A 13,883-nucleotide genomic window follows, 5' to 3' on the forward strand; every position below is an offset into this window, starting at 1 on the left:
GCTCCCTTGGTCGTTCGTGCGGATGAGCCTCGGAGGGGCAGGGGGTCTTCCACACGTGCCCGGGGCTGGGCTCTGCTTTGAAGCCGTCCAGGGTCTCACGACCCCTTCCCTTGTGGCTACAGAGTGAGACTGGCGGGTGCGCTCTGACCTTTGGGCCCCGGGGGAGCAGCGTGGTCACCGTCCCCCGGGAGCGCCTGCAAGCTGGCGTGGAGTACACCTTCAACCTGACCGTGTGGAAGGCAGGCCGGAAGGAGGAGGCGACAAACCAGACGGTAGGTGCCAGGGGCCCAAGTCCTTAGCCCAGCAAGGCGGAGTTCCGGGCCCTGGGGTGGCCGAGGTGCAGCCAGGGAGGGCTGAGCGCACAGGGCCATTCACGCCAAACACTCTTGGTGAAGGTTTCCTGTGTTTTGGTGTTCTGGAAGCTATTGGTTCTCACTGTGAGTTACTACGTTTGATTGATACAGATTCTCTTTAACAAAACGTTTTGCTTCAGTTTTGTTTCCTTCCGGAAGTGCTGCGGCCTTCTGGAGCTTAGAGGGGTCCTGGGTGCTCTAGGTATTTATTAGTGAGAAGTAAGGGGTTCCAGCAGCACCAAAGGCAGTGAGGAAACCGGCCCCCTTCCCAGAGCATGGGTGTCCTCGTTTTTGAACAGGAAGAGCCTGTTCTCAGCCCTGGGTGGACACGTGCTCAACATTGCTGCCCCCTGCACCCTCCAGGCAGGTCAGGACCGAGGTGCCAGCGGCCCCTGGGGCCGGCGCTGCTGCGGCCTGCCGATGGCGGCAGGTGCGCGAGGTGCTGCTGGTGCCTGGGACGGGCTGTGTGGGGACGGGGGAGCTCGGAGCGGGGTCCAGCCTGGATTGGCTGAGGTGGGACCGACCTCAGACGGGGCTGTGTAGTGAGCACGGCCGCCTTCACCCCACACGTGCGTTCGTTCTGTTTCTCCTCCACGGGTACGTCCGTCCGCCCATCCATCCTGTTCACAGGTGAGTACCTGAGTGCTTCGTGTGTTCTAGGCCCAAGCTGGGCTTTGGGTGCTACGGAAAATAAGCACGAGGTGGACTCTGCCCTCTTGGGTGTCCACCGCCATCCTCCAGACTGGGAGACATCAAAAACTGAACAAATGTACTTGAGGAGGGCTGAGCCCACGGAGCCTTGGGAAGCTGGACTCCGGGTTAACTAGGTGCTGGCAGGGCCCAGAGAGGAGCCTTCCCAGCCAGGAGAACAGCATCAGGGTAGAGGCCAGAGGCCCAGCTCCCCTGGGGAGCCTGGCTGGGGCTGACTGCCCTGTGCAGACTCAGGGTGTGGGCCCCAGGAGTGGAGGCCCTGGCTCAGGTCGTGGCTTCTTTTCTTGTCTCCAGGTGTTGATCCGTAGGGGTCGGGTGCCCCTTGTGTCCTTGGAGTGTGTGTCCTGCAAGGCGCAGGCCGTGTACGCAGTGAGCCGGAGCTCCTATGTGTACCTAGAGGGCCGTTGTGACAACTGTAGCGGGGGCTCCCAGCGAGGGGTGAGCGAATGTAGGACTGGGGGGCGGGGTGGGGCGGGGCCGCGCGGGGGCGGGGCCTCGGCGGGGCGGGGCGGGGCTGCTCCCGGTCCTCAGCACCTTGGTCTCTGTCCCCTGGCTCTGCAGCGCTGGGCGGCGCGTACTTTCAGCAATGAGACGCTGGTGCTGGACGAGACCACCACGTCGACAGGCAGCTCAGGCATGCGGCTGGTGGTACGGCGCGGCGTGCTGCGGGACGGCGAGGGTTACACGTTCACGCTCACGGTGCTGGGCCGCTCGGGCGAGGAAGAGGGCTGCGCCTCCATCCGCCTCTCCGCCAACCGGCCCCCGCGCGGAGGCTCTTGCCGCCTCTTCCCGCTGGACGCCGTGCGCGCCCTCACCACCAAGGTGCATTTCGAGTGCACAGGTGAGTACGGCTGCAGGTGACAGGGAGGCGCGGCGCAGGGAGTCTGGGGCGCCGCTGACACTGAGGGGCCCGCAGGCTGGCAGGATGCGGAAGACGCAGGCGCCCCACTCGTGTACGCCCTCTTGCTGCGGCGCTGTCGCCAGGGCCACTGCGAAGAGTTCTGCGTCTACAGGGGCAGCCTCTCTGCCTACGGAGCCGTGCTGCCGCCTGGTTTTGCACCACACTTCCAGGTGGACTTGGCCGTGGTCGTGCAGGACCAGCTAGGCGCCGCTGTGGTTGCTCTCAATAGGTGAGCCTGGGCGGGATCTGGGCAGGTGGGAGCGGGGACTGCCACTTGTTCACCGAGAGCTTCTGCACGCAGGTCTCTGGCCATCACCCTGCCCGAACTCCCTAGTGACCTGCCAGGTGGCCCCCTGGACCTCACGACTTGGCTGCACAGCCTCACGGAGAGCATGCTTCCCAGACTACTGAGACAGGCTGACCCCCAGCACGTCATCGAGTACTCTCTGGCCCTCATCACTGTGCTCAACGAGGCCAGCGCAGGGGTGAGGAGTCCCTCCTCTCATCTGCCCTCGGTGGGGAGGGTGGGCCCGGGCCAGTCTTCGCTGCCTCGCAAGCAGTTGGCCCCCTGACTCGTCTCCTTGAAATAACTCCTCTTCTCCACAGTCCCAGCCTGTGGACCCTTCCCCTGATGCCAGCCCTCCACACCCCCGTGAGAAGTCCTGGGAAAGCCCCCTAAGCCCCCTTTTGTCCCTGAAGAAACAGGGTTTGAGCCGCTGCCCGAGTTTTCTAGTGGCTGAGACAACTTGTGTCGCTGCCAGTGAAGCTGCCCATTGCCCTGAGGGCTCCCCTGTGCTCACTGCCCTCAGCACGAGCAGGCGCTGGCCTCGTCAGCAGAGTCGGACCCCAGGCGGCAGCTGCAAGCCCAGATACGCAAAAACGTCACAGAGATTCTGGTCTCCCTGCGGGTCAACACCGTGGATGACATCCGGCAGATTGCCGCGGCGCTGGCCCAGTGCACGGTAGGGTGGGCCTCGGGCCCCGTGGCAGCCCCTGTCCTGGCCAAGTCTCCCTGGCCGTGTGCCTGTCCTTGGCCATTTAGCATGTGAGCTGCAGGTGCCACTGTGCAGGGTGGCCTACGGGTAAGGAGCGGCTTGGCTCTAAGGAGAGCACACGTGAAGAGGCTGTTCCGGTGCCCTCCCACTCAGCCCATGGTCACACCTGATCTGGCTTCTGCAGCCCCAAGCAGTTAGCCACCACTGTCGCCCAGGACTCGAGAAGCAGGCTCGGCTGAGCTGAGCACAGTCTTGATGGGGGCGGGGGCACGCTGTGCCTCTGCGTGGTGGGAAATTGCTGCACAGCTTTCAGCAGAGAAGGAAGCAGAGAACCTTCCCAGGCGGGAGAGGTCACCTGTGACACGTGGCTCTCATGGCCAGGCACATGGATTAGGGCGAGCGGCAGGACCGCGTTACCGTGGACCTTCCTCGCCCGCCGGTGGGGAGAAACCACGGAAGAGCTCTCGGCAGGGAGGCACATGGCTGGAACCCACGCTTGGGGTGGTTTCTCCAGTCGCGGCGTGAAGGGTGTTGGGGAGAGGCCTGGGCCACGTGGCCGGTGTGACGGAACTGAAGTGGGTTGAGGGGTCACGGGGGGTGCCGGCCCCGCTCAGCCCGGCCGGAGGAGGGCTGCCTACGGCGTCTGGCCTCCCTGCAGGTGTCCAGCAGGGAGCTCGTGTGCCGCTCGTGTCTGAAGAAGACGCTGCACAAGCTCGAGGGCATGATGCACATCCTGCAGGCCGAGACCGCCGAGGGCACCGGCACGCCCACGGCCATTGCCGACAGCATTCTCAACATCACAGGTGCGGCCGGGCCCAGGCAGGCGCGTGCTCCCCACCCCCCCCCCCGCTTGCCCCCCCTCTGAGCCCTCCCCGCCACCTCTCCTCCCACCTCTCCTCCCACAGGTGACCTCATCCACTTGGCCAGCGCGGACATGCAGGGCCCACAGCCCTCAGAGCTGGGCGCAGAGCCGCCGTCGCTGATGGTGGCATCCAGGGCCTACCACCTGTCGTCGGCCCTCATGTGTATCCTCATGCGCTCCCGCGTGCTCAACGAGGAGCCCCTGACGCTGGCCGGCGAGGAGATCGTGGCGCAGGGCAAGCGCTCAGACCCGCTGAGCCTGCTCTGCCAGGGCGACGCCTCGGTTCCTGGCTGCCACTTCTCCATCCCTGAGGCCTTCAGCGGGGCCCTTTCCAACCTCAGTGATGTGGTACAGCTCATCATCCTCGTCGACTCCAACCCCTTCCCCTTCGGCTACATCAGCAACTATACTGTCTCCACCAAGGTGGCGTCCATGGCCTTCCAGACACAGGCCGGGGCCCAGATCCCCATTGGCCGGCTGGCCTCGGAGCGCGCCATCACCGTGAAAGTACCCAACAACTCAGACCAGGCTGCACGGGGCTGCCGCACCCCTGCCGGCTCTGCCGTCGTCCAGCCGCAGGCCTCGGTCGGCGTTGTGGTCGTCCCCGAGGACAACAACCCTGACGCCGGGTTGCACCTACAGCTCACCTACTCGGTGCTTAGCGGTGGGTGCTGCGGGCCTCGGCCCAGCCTGTGTGGGGGACCCTTGGTGAGCAGGTGTCTTTCGTGCCGCCCCCCCCCCCCACCCGACTCGTGGACTTTAGGAAAGTCTGTCTCCTGCTTCATAGGCTGGCCAGGGCCTGGCCCCAGGGCAGCGGGGAACGAGGCAACAGTGAGTGCTGCCGGCAACAGAGAGCTCTCCAGCCCCCCAGCCCCAGGCTGCAGGGAGGGCGCCACAGGGCTCCGGGAGCGTCCCCCAGGGTGTGCGAGCTGCGCGGGGCAGCCGTCCAATGCTGTCCTTGTGCCCCTAGAACACTACCTGTCCCGGGAGCCCGAGCCCTACCTGGCTGTGTACCTGCACTCGGTGCCGCAGCCCAACGAGCACAACTGCTCAGCCAGCAGGAGGATCGGCCCGGAGGCGCTGGCGGGCAGGGACCACAGGCCCTACACCTTCTTCATCGCCCCAGGGTGAGCCCACGCCCCGCCCTGGGAGCAGGCCACCGTGGACCCACAGTGGGGGCTAATCTCTGACGGCTGGCTGGACGCCAGCAGGGTCACTGGGTTTCCTGTGGGAGTAGGTCTGGCGGCAGGAGGACCGGAGGTGGCAGGCCTGGCCACCCGTGGTGGGCGTGGCTGCAGCCGAGGGGTCTGGGAGCAGGACCTGCCGTGACTCGGGCTGGGCAGGGTCTGGCTGTGACACTTGCTCAACTTCTAGGAGCAGAGACCCAGGCGGGACTTATTACCTGAACTTGACCAGCCACTTCCGTTGGTCGGCACTTGAAGTGACCGTGGGCCTGTACACATCCCTGTGCCAGTACTTCAGCGAGAAGGACATGATGTGGAGGACAGAGGGCCTTGTGCCTTTGGAAGAGACGTCGCCCAGCCAGGCCGTCTGCCTCACCCGCCACCTCACTGCCTTCGGGGCCAGCCTCTTCGTGCCTCCCAGCCACGTGCGGTTCATCTTTCCGGTGAGTTGCACCATGTTTCTAGGGGGCTCGGAGGCCCCAGCCTTTCTCTCGTCCTGAGAAAGTGAGGCGAGGGCCGTGCCTCCTGGACCTGATGGCTCTGTCTCCCCAGGAACCGGCCTCAGGCGTGAACTACGTCGTCCTGCTGACCTGTTCCGTGTGCCTGGTGACCTATGTGGTCATGGCCGTGATCCTGCGTAAGCTGGACCAGCTGGACGTCAGCCGTGTCCGCGTGATCCCTTTCTGCGGGAAGGGGGGCCGCTTCAAGTACGAGATCCTGGTTAAGACTGGCTGGGGCCGGGGCTCAGGTGAGGCGGGGGGCTGTCTGGTCCAGGCCTCCCGGCTGCCCTTGCGTGTGCTCTCTGGCTATCTTCTCTGGTAGCGACTATCTTAGTAGATGACGGGACGAGGGCTCCGTTCACCCGGTGCTGTGTGGGGCGGGAGCTCATCAGGCCTCACGGTGCTCTCCGGGCACACGGGGCATCGGAGTGCGGGGCCCGCCTGTGTGAGCGAGCGGACGACAGTGGGGGTGGTGGTGAGTCGTTACTGGGAAGACGGGACTGACCGAGCGAGGACAGTGTGACTTGAACGTTAGACGTGCTGGGGGCAAAAGCGTTCGGTTTCTTTGTGGAAAACTTGCTGAGCAGTGTGGGCAGTGCTGGCCGTGCGGCTGTAGGAGCTGCCACGTGCCTGAGCGTGTTCTCCATGCCTCGGCCACTTCCTGCGCTCCCCCCTCAGCGTGTCTTCGTTGGCCCTCCTGCTCTTGCTCCCCCCTCCCCCCGCGTGTTCTGGTTGGCACTCCTTGGTGACCCCGCCCCCCGGCGTGTCCTCATTGGTCCTCCTGCCCCTGCCCCCCCCCCACTTGTCCTCGCTGGCCCTCCTGCTCCGTGACACCCCTCTGACCGCTCGCGTGGGTTGCTCTGTGACATCTTTGTTCTTTGTCTCGTGGTCCCTGTCTGCCTACGTTGGCGAGTTTGGTGGTGTGGCCTCGGCCAGTGTCGACCTGCCTGGTGACCGTTGTTCTGAACGTCTCTCCCACGTTACCGCTTTTCTCCTCCTCGCTGTGCTCTTACCCTCACCGGCCAGTCCCCGTTTTTGTAAAACATCACGTGCATGTGGTATCACAGGGAGGTGGGGCCGACTGTGTCTCACGTAGTCGCTCGGTTAATCTGGCGCCCCGCCTGCTGCGCCGTGTCGTTGGCGGCTGCGTGTCTGGCACGTTTAGGGGGGCGAGAGGGCACCTGTCAGAGCGGCCTGTCTGCTGAGCGAAGGAAGGTCCGCCCGGGGTCATGTACCCAGCCCCGCTGCCTCTCTGTCCATCCTCCAGGAACCACGGCACACGTGGGCATCATGCTGTACGGGGCTGAGGGCCGCAGCGGCCACCGGCACCTGGATGGGGACAGGGCCTTCCGCCGCAACAGCCTGGACGTGTTCCAGATCGCCACGCCGCACAGCCTGGGCAGCGTGCGGAAGATCCGCGTGTGGCACGACAACAAAGGTCTGTGGGGGCGCCCGCGGCTGCCCCTCCGGCACCCCACCGGCGCCCTTCAGCCTGACTCACCGCCCCTCCCCTGCAGGGCTCAGCCCCGCCTGGTTCCTGCAGCACATCATCGTCCGGGACCTGCAGACCGCCTGCAGCACCTTCTTCCTGGTCAACGACTGGCTGTCGGTGGAGACTGAGGCCAATGGCGGCCTCGTGGAGAAGGAGGTGCTGGCAGCAAGTAAGGGCCTGGGCCCGTCCCTGCCCGGGCTGGCCGAGGGGTGGCCTGTGCCGCTGGCCTCCTGAAGCCAGCTGTGCCCTTTCCGCAGGCGACGCGGCTGTGCGGCGGTTCCGGCGCCTCCTGGTGGCCGAGCTGCAGCGTGGCTTTTTTGACAAGCATCTCTGGCTCTCCCTCTGGGACCGGCCACCTCGGAGCCGCTTCACCCGCGTCCAGCGGGCCACCTGTTGCGTCCTCCTCGTCTGCCTCTTCCTGGGCGCCAATGCTGTGTGGTACGGGGTCGTGGGAGACGCCGCCTACAGGTGGGTGCCCCTGGGGGGCCCGATGATCTCCTCCTGCCCGACCCCTCCTACCCCCCACGGCCTCCCCCAGCCCGGGTCTCTCTCCTCTCCTGCCACACAGCGCGGGGCCCGTGTCCGGTCTGATCCCGCTGAGTGCCGACACAGTTGCCGTCGGCCTGGTGTCCAGTGTGGTCGTCTATCCCGTCTACCTGGTCATTCTGTTTCTCTTCCGGATGTCCCGGAGCAAGGTGGGCTGGGGCCCGGGGAGCTTCCAGAGGACAGAGCGTGGGCCTCGTTGCTGCCGCCAAGGGTGGCCGGAGGGAGGGGCAGAAGGTCGAGACGACTGACCCAGGGAGACAGAGAGATGCAGATTGTCCAGATCACGAATGAACCAACGGGGCCCCACTTCTGATGCCATGGAAATCACAGGGCAGATTGGGGGGGGGGTCCCGTGACCGCTGCGGACCAGCCTGTCAGATGACTGAGGGGAGACGGGCAGGGTCCCGGAAAGACTCGGGAGGATGTCGCAAACCTGAGCAGATCTCTAGCAAGAGGCCAGAGTGGCGATTTAAACCCTCTGACAAGGAAGAGCCCAAACGGCCTCCCTGGTGGCTCCCGTGCACCTGCCGAAGGGCCAGTGCCTCACAGGCTCAGAGAGACAAGGAGCAGGCGCTTCCCGCCCGATCTGATGGGGACTGCACGAGATGAGGGAAGGACAGAGCACTTCCCTCAGGAGGGACCCACCGCCATACCCTGGGGTGTGCGCCAGGGGTCCCGTGGGGTAATCCGCCACCACCACGGCTGGTTCGAGTCGATGACAAATAAAACTGGAGTCCTCAGCTCTACCAGCTGCATTCCAGTGCCCTGAGCGGCCTGTGGCTACCGTGATGGACACTGCAGATACAGAACGTGTGTCCGATTCTAGAATATTCTCTAGCACAGCCCCAGCCTAGGCTCTGCCTGCTCCGGAGGTGGCACACCTCTGCTGAATGCCTGCCTCTCCCCTAGGTGACTGGGGGCCCGAGCCCCACCCCCGCGGGGCAGCCGGTCCTGGACATCGACAGCTACCTGGACTCGTCTGTGCTGGACAGCTCCTTCCTGGCCTTCCCGGGGCTCCACGCTGAGGCGAGTGTGCCCCCCCCCGCCAGGGCCCTGCCTGGGCTGGGTGGGTCCCGCTGCCTCTGGGCAGCTCAGAACCTGAGGTGTTCTCTGTGCTTCTCAACAGGCCTTTGCCGGACAAATGAAAAGTGACTTATTTTTGGATGATTGCAAAAGGTAGGAGTCCCCAGAGAGAGCGTGAGCCTTGGTGTGGGTCCGCCACACCTCGTGCGTGGTGCATTATGGGTGTCTGCGCTGCGTGCGTTTTGTCCCCTGGCCCCGTGTAGTGTCGTCACACACGCTCTAGGGCCGTGTTGTACGTGTGTCCCCCTGGGCCCCCCTTGTTTCACCTGTGTCACCTACAGCCTGGTGTGCTGGCCGTCCAGTGAAGGCACGCTGAATTGGCCGGACCTGCTGAGTGACCCATCCATCGTGGGCAGCACCCTGCAGCGGCTGGCACGGGGCCGCCTGGGCCCGGAGGAGGACGGGCTCTCCCTGGTCAGCCCCTCCTCACCTGCCAAGTCCCTCTCAGCTTCGGGTGAGCAGGGGTGGGGAGGGTGGTATCCCCACGCGATCCCCGGGAAGGTTCTGAAGAACCTGGGGGTGGGAGAAACCATGCCCTCGCTGACGTGTTTTCCCTCTAGACGAGGACCTCATCCGGCGGATCGTGGCTGAAGGGGCCGGCAGCCTGGCCCCTGCCCGGGACGCGCAAGTAGAAACGGATCTGCTCGCTGGCCTGTAAGTCCCTGGCTCCCGGGGGTTGGAGGGCGGCAGGGATCCCAGGCCAAGAAGCCCCGCTCCCCACCTGGGACTGGCCTTGTGCGGGGCTGGGCCCCTTACCTATTGAAAGGACCTCACAGGGTGGCAAGCGTTCCCAACAGGTGGCGGAGGTGTGGGGTGATGGGGTGCTCAGGACCAGGTTTTCCAAACATCCCGCTTGTTTTCTTTTGAGATAGTTTCAATTTTATGTTTTTAAGAATCTCTCAACTTCTGAGATGGACGATTCGTATAAAACTATCTCTTATTTCCTTTTTTTCCTCCAATAATCACATTTCTGCTCCTTTTAACTGTTGTCGTTTTCAAGCACCAAAGATGACACATATGAACCGTCCTGAGCACAGGGAACGGGGCGGGGTGGGGGGGGGGCTCTCGAGTCGTTTTACAAACACAGATAACCGTGTCATGATCGCATGTTACGAAGAAATTGGAAATTGATTCAGAAGGTCTATACTATGGGGACATCCTGGGACAGCAGCCCCAGATAGCTGCAGCCCAGAGCCCTTCCTCAAGTCCAGGTTCAGGCCTTGGGCTGACTGTGCGAACGGGCCCCGCGGACGTTCACTGGCCTGCGCGGAGCTGCCCGCCCTGCAGGGCCCAGGACCCCCTCCAGAGACGCTGCGCCCCGCCCCCCCGGTCCCGGTGTCAGAACCGGCCCGGTGCACGCTCCGGCCACCACAAGTTTTCATTGACTCCCGACTCCTCTCTTGGCGTCCTTCCTCACGCACACCTGCCGCTGCCCGTCCGGTCCCGAGCCTGACCCTCCTGTTTGCTCTTGCGCCTCCGTCCAAACGTCCCCCTCGGCGGAGTCCTGCTCCCCGAGGCAGGCCCTGCCGCTGCTCTCCTAGGGCACCGGCCCTCTGTCGCCGTGTGACCGGTTATCCCAAAACTCTGTGCTTCAAGGGAGCCAGACGGCAGGCAGGTTGGTGGTTGTCCCCATCTGACCCTCACCCTGGCTGGCTTGAGTGCCCTCACGGCATGACGGCCGACACCTCAGAGCGAGTGGCCCAAGCAAAGCAGGAACCACAGAGTCCTTTATGACCCAGCCCTGTCAGTCCACTGTGTCCTTGCCCGCGGAAGTGGCGGGAGGGGGGACGTGTCCCTCGGAGGCGGCACGTGTCCCTCGGAGGCGGCTCGCCTTACGACGCTCCAGCAGCTGCGTGAGCTGGCCCTGCCGCCTCCGTCGACCGCTTCCCTCCTTTCCTGCCTTCATCTCTGCTGTCTTCTGCCCCCCTTCTGCCTAGAGGCATCCTCCCCAAGACAAGAGCCCCAGGTCTCCTTCCTGCCGTTCTTGGCGCGGCTGCTCCCCGGCTGGGGCCTTCCTGCCCGCAAATGCATGAGGGCGTAGTGATGGGGACCTCCTCTCTGTCCTCCCTGCCTCCGGGTGTCTTGCCTGCACGCTCCCCCCCAGCAGCGTGCGTGGCCTTGGCTCCTTTCACTCGGGGCCAGAACGGTGCCGGCCTCGGCCGGGGACGCGGGGTGCTGGCCCGTGACAGGCAGGCTTTGGTCTCCTGCGGCTTGGTGTTTGGTGAAGCCGCGTGTATTTTAGGCCATATCCGCTATGCCACCTGCCCTGACACCACATCCACATGTAAAACATGAACGTGGGCATCCAGAGAAAGCCCTAGAAAGAACAGGAATGCCGCTGCTCCTGCCTAATGAGGATACGGAGCACCTGTTCTCTAGTCCATCTCAAGAAAAAGTTTGCTTGCTGTCCTGACTTCCCACCCGCATAAACGATACTTCTTACTCTGTCGAAGGCTCACAAACCCAGGCGCGTTCAGCGCAGCTCATGGCAAGGCACCTGCTGGGAGCGGGGGAGGGGGGCCTGTTCTGTGTAGGCAGGGCACAGCTGTGCAGGCCCCCCCGCCAGGCGCGCGCTTGGCCCTCAGGAAGTGCCTGTCACACCCTCGCTTCACATCCCCCCGCCCCCGGAGCCCCCGTTCCTTGGTGGGGCAGCTGTGCAGCCGGCCAGGTCGGTGTGGCGCCGTGGGCCACACACACTTCTCTCGGCCCCGGGAACCCTAGATACTGTCGGAATTTTGAGACAAAGGTGTTTCCTTGTTCAAGAGTTGCATCTTGGGTCACAAAGCTGCGTCATGCGCGGTCCCTTTGTGAAACGTGGGTCTGCGTGGGGAGGTTGGGGGCGAAGACGCGAGGTGTGCGGGGTGCGCCCCGGAAGGTCGCGACGCGAACCCGGAGCCTTGGGGCCGCTTCAGCCATGCCGCGAGCCACCACTGCTGGGGTGACGATGGGAGAGGACTCTGTCCGTGGGTGGAGGAGCAGCGAGCGAGGGGGAGACGGCAGCGGAGGCTGACGTGGGTTTTCGGCCTGAGGGGCAGGGCAGGCATCGGGGGCCCTTCCCAGAGTCACCGGTGGTGGTCTCAGCCCCAGCGCTGTATCTACCCGGGTTTGGGGCAGTGTCTTCCCTCGGCTGACACGGGGGCGGGGTGCAGGGGTACGGGGGCTCAGGGACGTCGTGCTGTGGGCCGACAGCTGAGCGCGGGCTACGCCCCCCCCCCCCCCATCTGTGCCTCAGGTCCAGCGCCCCTGCGGAGAGGACGGAGACGCTGATGCTGCAGAGGCTGGGGGACGGGGGGCTGGCCAGCCCGGGCCTGACCTGGGAGCGGCCCCAGTCAGCAAAGCCCGCCAGGACAGGTGTGCTCTCGTGTCCCCAGGACGCCCCTCCGGGCCCCTCCCCGTGGGCTGCCCGCCACCTGTCTTCCTCCCCAGGACTGGCGGACGGTCTGCGGAGGCGGCTGCTGCCAGCCTGGTGTGCTCCCCTGGCCCACGGACTCAGCCTGCTCTTGGTGGCTGTGGCGGTGGGGGTCTCCGGCTGGGTGGGTGCCGGCTTCTCCCCTGGTGTGGGTGTGATGTGGCTCCTCTCGAGCAGCTCCAGCTTCTTGGCCTCCTTCTTCGGCTGGGAGCCGCTCAAGGTGAGTGGGACGTTGGGGGGCCGCGCTGCCAGCCCCTGGCGCCTGTGGGCCCCTCTGACGCCTCCCTTGGCCCAGGTCCTGCTGGAGGCCCTGTACTTCTCCCTGGTGGCCAAGCGGCTGCACCCCGACGAGGATGACACCCTGGTGGAGAGCCCGGCTGTGACCCCTGTGAGTGAGCGTGTGCCCCGTGTGCGGCCCCCACACGGCTTTGCGCTCTTCCTGGCGAAGGAAGAGGCCCGAAAGGTCAAGAAGCTGCACGGGATGCTGAGGGTGAGCCGCTCTCCTGTCCCGTGTCTGGCCGAAACCGCACCTTCTTGCAGGTTCTCCCTCGGAGACCCCGCGCGTGCGCCCTGTGGCCCTCTCGCCCCCGCCCCCGCCCCCCTCGCCCCCAGCTCCCGGTGCCTGTGCCCTGCTGTGCCTCTTCCCGTGCCCGGCTCGATGAGCAGCCTCGCAGGCCCTAGGGGCCATCTTCTCTGCCTTTGGAGGGACCACCTGTCCGCCCCTCTGGCGGGATGCTGGCGGGTGTCTGTGCCGCCCCACTGGCACCAGGCACCTTGGCCACGGGCGGTTTGCTGGCCAGTGCCGTGACGGTGGGCCACACTGGGATTGGCTGACCCCAGGGCCGTCCCTGCCCCCAGAGCTTCCTGGTATACATGCTCTTCCTGCTGGTGACGCTGCTGGCCAACCATGGGGACGCTTCCTGCCACAGCCATGCCTACCGCCTGCAGAGTGCCATCAAACAGGAGCTCGGCAGCCAGGCCTTCCTGGCCATCACCCGGTACAGGCACCCCCGTGCCCATGCGCGTGTCCACCTGCCAGGCCGGGGAGGCACTGATGCCCGCCAGATCCCATCTCGATCTTGTCCTTGGTGCAACCCAGTCCCCAGGGGACGTGGGGCAGCGTCTTGGATTGTCGTGGGTTGTCAGGACCGGAGTAGGTGGTGTTGGCAACACGGGACCGGAGGCACTGTTCAAAACGTCCCGGGGCGCCTGGGGGTGCCCTGTCAGTTGAGCGGCAGGGTCTTGGTTTCGGTGCAGGTCACGATCCCACGGTGTCGGGGGTGAAAGCCCCGCGTCAGACTGCGTCCTGACATTGTGGACCCCGCTTGGGATTCTGTCTCCCTCGTTCTCTACCCCTACCCCGCTCATGCTGTCTGTGTCTCTCTCAAAACAAATAAGTAAATAATCTTAGAGTACCCAGAACCGCCCCGTAACACTTCCTGCTCCAAAAGTCAGTATGCTGAGCTTGAGGCTTCTGGGTCTTGACCTCGTCCCGTCCCATGGCACTGGCAGCCTGCTGTTGGCTGGGCTGGGGCGGCAGGAGCAGTGCTCTGTGGGCCTCTGACCACCCCCGCCCCCGGGGGTGCAGGGCACTGCCGGGTAGAACACGGGACTCTGTCTGTGTGAGCAGGTCTGAGGAGTTTTGGCCGTGGATGTCCCACGTCCTGCTCCCCTACATCCATGGGAACCAGTCCGGCCCAGAGCTGGGGCCCCCGCGACTGCGGCAGGTGCGGCTGCAGGAAGGTGAGCCGTGGAGGGAGGCCTGGCACTGCGTCCTTGCTCTCTCCCAAAGAGACACCCCTGGCTGCATTCTGGTTCCAGCCGTCTAGCTGTGCATCCCTTACTGT

General features: G+C 64.9%; 1 protein-coding gene across 1 annotated transcript in view; it reads left to right on the forward strand.

The window, feature by feature from the left end:
• Positions 1-13,883, forward strand: part of PKD1 (polycystin 1, transient receptor potential channel interacting) — a 43,968-nt gene that overhangs the window by 26,417 nt on the left and 3,668 nt on the right. Inside the window, exons 19-42 of the mRNA XM_047097847.1 lie at positions 123-272; positions 1,359-1,502; positions 1,626-1,905; positions 1,981-2,194; positions 2,267-2,450; positions 2,775-2,927; positions 3,619-3,763; positions 3,866-4,486; positions 4,793-4,949; positions 5,197-5,449; positions 5,559-5,754; positions 6,774-6,944; positions 7,024-7,167; positions 7,256-7,466; positions 7,567-7,693; positions 8,454-8,570; positions 8,671-8,720; positions 8,909-9,081; positions 9,188-9,281; positions 11,860-11,978; positions 12,054-12,256; positions 12,332-12,526; positions 12,895-13,034; positions 13,667-13,779. Coding sequence (XP_046953803.1) covers positions 123-272; positions 1,359-1,502; positions 1,626-1,905; positions 1,981-2,194; positions 2,267-2,450; positions 2,775-2,927; positions 3,619-3,763; positions 3,866-4,486; positions 4,793-4,949; positions 5,197-5,449; positions 5,559-5,754; positions 6,774-6,944; positions 7,024-7,167; positions 7,256-7,466; positions 7,567-7,693; positions 8,454-8,570; positions 8,671-8,720; positions 8,909-9,081; positions 9,188-9,281; positions 11,860-11,978; positions 12,054-12,256; positions 12,332-12,526; positions 12,895-13,034; positions 13,667-13,779 — 4,354 coding nt within the window. The remainder of the gene's footprint in view (positions 1-122; positions 273-1,358; positions 1,503-1,625; positions 1,906-1,980; positions 2,195-2,266; positions 2,451-2,774; positions 2,928-3,618; positions 3,764-3,865; positions 4,487-4,792; positions 4,950-5,196; positions 5,450-5,558; positions 5,755-6,773; positions 6,945-7,023; positions 7,168-7,255; positions 7,467-7,566; positions 7,694-8,453; positions 8,571-8,670; positions 8,721-8,908; positions 9,082-9,187; positions 9,282-11,859; positions 11,979-12,053; positions 12,257-12,331; positions 12,527-12,894; positions 13,035-13,666; positions 13,780-13,883) is intronic.

Source organism: Lynx rufus, unplaced genomic scaffold (assembly GCF_022079265.1).
Source record: "Lynx rufus isolate CCGP_SWC_20201006 ecotype Redwood Valley unplaced genomic scaffold, mLynRuf1.p SCAF_43, whole genome shotgun sequence".
NCBI classification, from domain to species: domain Eukaryota; kingdom Metazoa; phylum Chordata; class Mammalia; order Carnivora; family Felidae; genus Lynx; species Lynx rufus.